This window comes from Oncorhynchus kisutch, linkage group LG10 (assembly GCF_002021735.2).
Source record: "Oncorhynchus kisutch isolate 150728-3 linkage group LG10, Okis_V2, whole genome shotgun sequence".
Lineage (NCBI taxonomy): Eukaryota > Metazoa > Chordata > Actinopteri > Salmoniformes > Salmonidae > Oncorhynchus > Oncorhynchus kisutch.
Window position 1 is genome coordinate 6970669 of NC_034183.2, and position 8317 is coordinate 6978985.

The 8317-nt window shown below is 45.2% G+C and overlaps 1 protein-coding gene across 1 annotated transcript in view; it reads left to right on the forward strand.

Moving 5' to 3' along the window:
- The window catches only part of LOC109897674 (transcription factor PU.1), an 8285-nt gene extending 490 nt beyond the window's left edge, over positions 1 to 7795 (forward strand). The window contains exons 2-5 of the mRNA XM_020492180.2: positions 1881 to 1974; positions 2247 to 2446; positions 5891 to 6053; positions 7290 to 7795. Of these exons, the coding sequence (XP_020347769.1) occupies positions 1881 to 1974; positions 2247 to 2446; positions 5891 to 6053; positions 7290 to 7609 (777 nt within the window). The 3' untranslated portion in view covers positions 7610 to 7795. The remainder of the gene's footprint in view (positions 1 to 1880; positions 1975 to 2246; positions 2447 to 5890; positions 6054 to 7289) is intronic.
- The last annotated feature ends 522 nt before the right edge of the window (positions 7796 to 8317 follow it).

Consider the following 8317-nt stretch of genomic DNA (forward strand, 5'->3'; position numbering starts at 1 on the left):
TAACTGACTTGCCTAGTTAAATAAAGTTTAAATAAATAATATATATATATATATATATATACACTAACGTTCAAAAGTTTGGGGTCACTTAGAAATGTCCTTGTTTTTGAAAGAAGAGCACATTTTCCGTCCACTAAAAATAACATCAAATTGATCAGAAACACAGATTGCAAAAGATTGTGGAATATCTACATAGGCGTACAGAGGCCGATTATCAGCAGCCATCACTCCTGTGTTCCAATGGCACGTTGTGTTAGCTAATCCAAGTTTATCATTTTAAAAGGCTAATTTATCATAAGAAAACCCTTTTGCAATTATGTTAGCACACCTTGAGAAACAGACCCGCAAAACACCAGTCTCAATGTCAACAGTGAAGAGGTGACTCTGGGATGCTGGCCTTCTAGGCAGAGTAGCAAAGAAAAAGCCATATTTCGAACTGGTCAATAAGAAGAAAAGATTAAGACGGCAAAAGAACACAGACACTGGACAGAGGAACTCTGCCTAGAAGGCCAGCATCCCGGAGTCACCACTTCACTGTTGACGTTGAGACTGGACAGTGGAACTCTGCCTAGAAGGCCAGCATCCCGGAGTCACCTCTTCACTGTTGACGTTGAGACTGGACAGTGGAACTCTGCCTAGAAGGCCAGCATCCCGGAGTCGCCTCTTCACTGTTGACGTTGAGACTGGACAGTGGAACTCTGCCTAGAAGGCCAGCATCCCGGAGTCACCTCTTCACTGTTGACGTTGAGACTGGACAGAGGAACTCTGCCTAGAAGGCCAGCATCCCGGAGTCGCCTCTTCACTGTTGATGTTGAGACTGGACAGAGGAACTCTGCCTAGAAGGCCAGCATCCCGGAGTCACCTCTTCACTGTTGATGTTGAGACTGGACAGAGGAACTCTGCCTAGAAGGCCAGCATCCCGGAGTCGCCTCTTCACTGTTGATGTTGAGACTGGACAGAGGAACTCTGCCTAGAAGGCCAGCATCCCGGAGTCACCTCTTCACTGTTGATGTTGAGACTGGACAGAGGAACTCTGCCTAGAAGGCCAGCATCCCGGAGTTGCCTCTTCACTGTTGACGTTGAGACTGGTGTTTTGCGGGTACTATTTAATGAAGCTGCCAGTTGAGGACTTGTGAGGTGTCTGTTTCTCAAATTAGACAATCCAATGTACTTGTCCTCTTGCTCAGTTGTGCACCGGGGCCTCCCACTCCTCGTTCTATTCTAGTTAGAGGCAGTTTGCTCTGTTCTGTGAAGGGAGTAGTGCACAGCATTGTACGAGATCTTCAGTTTCTTGGTAATTTCTCGCATGGAATAGCCTTCATTTCTCAGAACAAGAATAGACTGACGAGTTTCAGAAGAAAGATCTTTGTTTCTGGCCATTTTGAGCCTGTAATCGAACCCACAACTGCTGATGCTCCAGATACTCAACTAGTCCAGTTTTATTGCTTCTTTAATCAGAACAACAGTCTTCAGCTGTGCTAACATAATTGCAAAACGGTTTTCTAATGATCAATTAGCCTTTTAAAATGATATAATAGGATTAGCTAACACAACGTGCCATTGGAACACAGGAGTGATGGTTGCTGATAATGGGCCTCTGTACGCCTATGTAGATATTCCATTTTAAAAAATCAGTCGTTTCCAGCTACAATAGTCATTTACAACATTAACAATGTCTACACTGTATTTCTGATCCAAATTATTAAATTTTTTCAAAAACAAGGACATTTCTAAGTGGCGGTAGTGTATATATACAGTATATATCTCACTAGTAAGATATGTACTCAGCCTACAGTATATAGAATGACCCATTCTTTGAAACACGATCTTTTACAATCTACCTTAATTTTTGACATGTATAAGATCTTTCTTTCCCAAAGGCATCCGAAGAAATAATCTCATATGAACCCGAGAATTATAGATCACCAGTAGAGATATACTCATATCTCACCAATGTTGGAGAACTTCACGATGGTGGGTGGCAAAAAACACACTATGAATATGGTGATAAAGAGTCACTCGTTAAATACTGAATAGCTGTCCGATAAGGTTGCGATCAATTCAATTCAGTCAGTTTAGCAAGTAAACAATTGAAATTCCAATTGTCCTCATTGAAAATAAATGACGGTAACAGATTACTTAAAGCCTGACAGTCAAATGCTTTTTAACTAGTTGTAAGCATGTATGAGCCTTTATAATGTCTCATATCAATGCTTATAATATGTTATATCTCTCTTATGGTTTAGAAAACGGTTGGGATTATCACTCTGACAGAGGCATGCACCAGAGTGACTTGTTGGAAACTTCCTCACAAGAGAGTCACCTGACAGAGCTCCAGAGTGTCCATGCCCAACAACTCCTCCACCCCTATCGCTACCCCGATACCGACACCCTCCATCTGCCACTAGTAGACCCAGGACTGGGACCCCTAACCCTAACCTCACAGGTTAGTTCAACTCTAGTTGACCCAGGACTTGAACCCCTAACTCCACAGGTTAGTTAAACTCTAGTAGAGCCAGGACTGAGACCCTTACCCATCTCCCCACAGGTTAGTCCAACTCTAGTAGACCAGGACTGGGACCCCTAACCCCACAGGTTAGTTCAACTCTAGTAGACCCAGGACTGGGACCCTTACCCATCTCCCCACAGGTTAGTCCAACTCTAGTAGACCCAGGACTGGGACCCCGAAGCCCACAGGTTAGTCCAACTCTAGTAAACCCAGGACTGGGACCCCAAACCCCACAGGTTAGTCCAACTCTAGTAGACCCAGGACTGGGACCCCGAAGCCCACAGGTTAGTCCAACTCTAGTAAACCCAGGACTGGAACCCCTAACACCACAGGTTAGTTTAACTCTAGTAAACCTAGGACTGGGACCCCTAACCCCACAGGTTAGTCCAACTCTAGTAGACCCAGGACTGGGACCCCTAACCCCACAGGTTAGTCCAACTCTAGTAGACCCAGGAATGGGACCCTTACCCATCTCCCCACAGGTTAGTCCAACTCTAGTAGACCCAGGACTGGGACCCTTACCCATCTCCCCACAGGTTAGTCCAACTCTAGTAGACCCAGGACTGGGACCCCTAACCCCACAGGTTAGTCCAACTCTAGTAGACCCAGGAATGGGACCCTTACCCATCTCCCCACAGGTTAGTCCAACTCTAGTAGACCCAGGAAGGGGACCCTTACCCATCTCCCCACAGGTTAGTCCAACTCTAGTAGACCCAGGACTGGGACCCTTACCCATCTCCCCACAGGTTAGTCCAACTCTAGTAGACCCAGGACTGGGACCCTTACCCATCTCCCCACAGGTTAGTCCAACTCTAGTAGACCCAGGAAGGGGACCCTTACCCATCTCCCCACAGGTTAGTCCAACTCTAGTAGACCCAGGAAGGGGACCCTTACCCATCTCCCCACAGGTTAGTCCAACTCTAGTAGACCCAGGACTGGGACCCTTACCCATCTCCCCACAGGTTAGTCCTACTCTAGTAGACCCAGGAATGGGACCCTTACCCATCTCCCCACAGGTTAGTCCAACTCTAGTAGACCCAGGACTGGGACCCTTACCCATCTCCTCACAGGTTAGTCCAACTCTAGTAGACCCAGGACTGGGACCCTTACCCATCTCCCCACAGGTTAGTCCAACTCTAGTAAACCCAGGAAGGGGACCCTTACCCATCTCCCCACAGGTTAGTCCAACTCTAGTAGACCCAGGAAGGGGACCCTTACCCATCTCCCCACAGGTTAGTCCAACTCTAGTAGACCCAGGACTGGGACCCTTACCCATCTCCCCACAGGTTAGTCCTACTCTAGTAGACCCAGGAAGGGGACCCTTACCCATCTCCCCACAGGTTAGTCCAACTCTAGTAGACCCAGGACTGGGACCCTTACCCATCTCCCCACAGGTTAGTCCTACTCTGTCTCTGATTGTCTTGGCAACTTATGCTGTATGTATAATAAAATTAGCATTTCAGAGGAGAACAGTGTCAAAGTAAAATACGTATTTGCATAATGCAACTCTGACAGATGACCTAACATGCAGCCCAAGGCCTTTTATGGTATAGTGGTATACATGATTACTATCAACAATGTACAATATCTAGAGAGGTTAGTATAGTGGTATACATGATTACTATCAACAATGTACAATATCTAGAGAGGTTAGTATAGTGGTATACATGATTACTATCAACAATGTACAATATCTAGAGAGGTTAGTATAGTGGTATACAAGATTGCTATCAACAATGTACAATATCTAGAGATAATACTCTCTGTATTTGAGAGGGAGTACAGAAAGGGGACTGGATGTTATGTGATAGTCTACACAGTTGTCTGTGCTGACAGTGGGTTGCTCAAAGATGCGCTTTTTTTCTGAGCGAGGGTACGTTTAGCCACGACCACTAGCCTAGCAGGGGAAAGAGCAGCAGAATAGTGCACACTCACCAACCGCTGGGCTGTGGATAGTCTAGGCTACACCTCCGTTACTCAACCTCCTTATTGAGACATCATCTGAGGCACTGCAGTGAGTGGGGGAGGAAAAAATGATAAAAAACAAGTGTACAATGCAACCGTTAAACCAAATATGTATAGGAGAATTGGCTTTGGAGGCTATAGGAGAATGGCTTTGGAGGCTATAGGAGAATTGGCTTTGGAGGCTATAGGAGAATTGGCTTTGGAGGCTATAGGAGAATTGGCTTTGGAGGCTATAGGAGAATTGGCTTTGGAGGCTATAGGAGAATTGGCTTTGGAGGCTATAGGAGAATTGGCTTTGGAGGCTATAGGAGAATTGGCTTTGGAGGCTATAGGAGAATTGGCTTTGGAGGCTATAGGAGAAATGGCTTTGGAGGCTATAGGAGAATGGCTTTGGAGGCTATAGGAGAATGGCTTTGGAGGCTATAGGAGAAATGGCTTTGGAGGCTATAGGAGAATGGCTTTGGAGGCTATAGGAGAAATGGCTTTGGAGGCTATAGGAGAATGGCTTTGGAGGCTATAGGAGAATGGCTTTGGAGGCTATAGGAGAAATGGCTTTGGAGGCTATAGGAGAATGGCTTTGGGGGCTATAGGAGAATGGCTTTGGAGGCTATAGGAGAATGGCTTTGGGGGCTATAGGAGAATGGCTTTGGAGGCTATAGGAGAATGGCTTTGGGGGCTATAGGAGAATGGCTTTGGAGGCTATAGGAGAATGGCTTTGGAGGCTATAGGAGAAATGGCTTTGGAGGCTATAGGAGAATGGCTTTGGAGGCTATAGGAGAATGGCTTTGGAGGCTATAGGAGAATGGCTTTGCATTTGTGATAAGAAGTGAATCCCCACAGAATGACGTAAAAAAAAATCAGTCTCTAAAGCATTTGGCCTGGACTTTTAAGGGTATTTTTCAGTTACGACTGTCTGTCCATTGTGCATTTAGCAATTGCTTTTAGATTATATTTAGTTGACCTTCCATTACTTCCTCTTTCAGTGAGATGCCGGCCCATTTTGTCATTTTCAAAGTAACACAATCCAACAGTCTCTCAGGCCAGTCTACTAAGCAACGGTTATTTATACAGGAGGTGTGTAGTTGATCACCAAATCACAGAGTCATAAAAGCAAACACAATACTAAGCCTAACAGATTCAAGGTCTTGTTTTTTTTTTTTACTCTGCATTGTTGGGCACATAAGCAAGCATTTCACGGTTAAGTCTACATCCGTTGTGTTCGGCACATGTGACAAATACAATTTTATTTGAAATATTTCTATTTCAGTGGGCCTGCCTAGATAAAGAGGGTTTCCGTACTTTCATCCAGAACTTGTGCTCAAAATGGCTCCCCAATGTGTTATATGTCATATAGATGCTAAATAAAACTTACAGTACAACCATCCATCAAATGATCTGTCCATTTCTTCTCCACAGATGCCTTATTGCAGCCGTACAGTGTACTACCATCAGCAGGCTCCCGTGTCCCCTAGCCGCTACTGCTCAGAGGAAGAGGGACTTGGGGGCCACAGCCCCACCCTGGAGGTGTCTGAGGGAGAGGAGGACTACGGAGACCATATCCCCTCTGGGGGAGACTCCAGTAAATCCTGACTAACTGACTGACTGACTGTTTGACTGTCTGACTGATTGACTGTCTGACTGATTGACGGAGTGACTGACTGATTGACTGACTGATCTGGCTGACTGTCTGGTTGACTGACTGATCTGACTGATTGACTGATTGTCTGACTGATCTGTCTGACTGTCTGACTGACTGACTAATTTTCTGACTGACTGACTGACGGATTGACTGACTAATTGTCTGACTGACTGATTGACTGACTGATTGGCTGACTGACAAATTTTCTGACTGACTGACTGACTGACTGACTAACTAATTGTCTGACTGACTGACTAACTAATTGTCTGACTGACTGATTGGCTGACTGACTGATTGACTGATCTGGCTGACTGATTGACTGACTAATTGTCTGACTGACTGATTGACTGACTAATTGTCTGACTGATTGACTGACTGATTGACTGACTAATTGTCTGACTGATTGACTGACTGATTGACTGACTAATTGTCTGACTGATCTGGCTGACTGACTGATGGACTGACTAATTGTCTGACTGACTGATTGACTGACTAATTTTCTGACTGACTAATTGTCTGACTGACTGATCTGGCTGACTAATTGTCTGACTGACTGATTGACTGACTAATTTTCTGACTGACTGATTGACTGACTAATTGTCTGACTGACTGATCTGGCTGATTGACTGGTATGGCTAATCTGGCCCACTTCTGGACCATAATTCTAACTGGGCCGTAATACCTGGTAGATATGGGCTGGATTTGGGCCATAATAGTTTTGTTGTCTGGGTAGTGTCCTATTCCGTACAGGGATCACTGTCAATGCAGAAGATTTACTATAATAATTATAATCCAAAAATAACCAACAATACATTTTAACCGGAGTATGGGCATGTGGAAACGAGTGGATGTGTCGAAAGGAGTGGGCAAGCAGCTAATTGGTCAGATATTACTGCTCTGCCTAACCAATCTGTCTTTTAGCTAACCCTAAAACTTTTCCTAACCTTACCCTAATTATCCTAACCAGCTACGAAAAGTCAATTCTGACATAAACTGTATACCATCTAGTCAAAACCTCTAACCTATAGCAGAGCGCTTTTGACACACTCACTCCTTTCCACACGCCCACTACTCCAGGGTGCAGGTACCCTTAGTTGAAAATGGAGAAATTATGAGAAAATGGAATCCCATATGAATTCGTTATCTCCAATATCCCAACGATATCTCCCTATCCAGGTAGCAAGAGGAAGATCCGGCTGTACCAGTTCCTCCTGGATCTGCTGAAGAAAGGAGACATGAAGGATAGCGTGTGGTGGGTGGAAAGAGAGAAAGGTATCTTCCAGTTCTCTTCTAAACACAAGGAGACTCTGGCCAATCGATGGGGCATGCAAAAAGGAAACAGGAAGAAGATGACCTACCAGAAGATGGCCAGGGCCCTGCGGAACTACGGCAAGACGGGAGAAATCAAAAAAGTCAAGAAGAAACTGACCTACCAGTTCAGTTCAGAGGTACTGAGGAAAGTCTCAACTACAGAGAGGAGGCACTTCCCTCACTAAGGATACCAGAGATTGTTTATGTAATGCCTCTTTATACAGGCTTTGGGTTTAGATCTACCCTCACTGATATGCATTGCAAATAGGACAATCAAATCAAAAATCTAATTTGATTGGTCACATAAACATGTTTAACAGATGTTATTGCGGGTGTAGCTAAATGCTTGTGTTCTTAGCTCCAACAGTGTAGTAATATCTAACGATACACAAAAATACACACAAACCTAAAAGTTATGACTTTTCCCTGTTCACCCACGACTGCGTGGCCAAACACGACAACACCATCATTAAGTTTTCTGACGACACAACAGTGGTAAGCCTGATCACCGACAACGATGAGACGGCCTATAGGGAGGAGGTCAGAGAACTGGCAGTGTTGTGCCAGGACAACAACCTCTCCCTCAATGTGAGCAAGACAAAGGAGCTGATCGTACAGGCCCCCATTAACATCGACGGGGCTGTAGTGGAGCGAGTCGAGAGCTTCAAGTTCCTTGGTGTTCACATCACCAACAATCTATCATGGTCCAAACACACCAAGACAGTCGTGAAGAGGGCAGGACAAAACCTTTTCCCCCTCAGGAGACTTAAAAGATTTGACATGGGCCCCCAGATCCTCAAAAGGTTCTACAGCTGCACCATCTAGAGCATCCTGACCGGTTGCATCACCGCCTGGTATGGCAACTGCTCGGCATCTGACCGTAAGGCGCTACA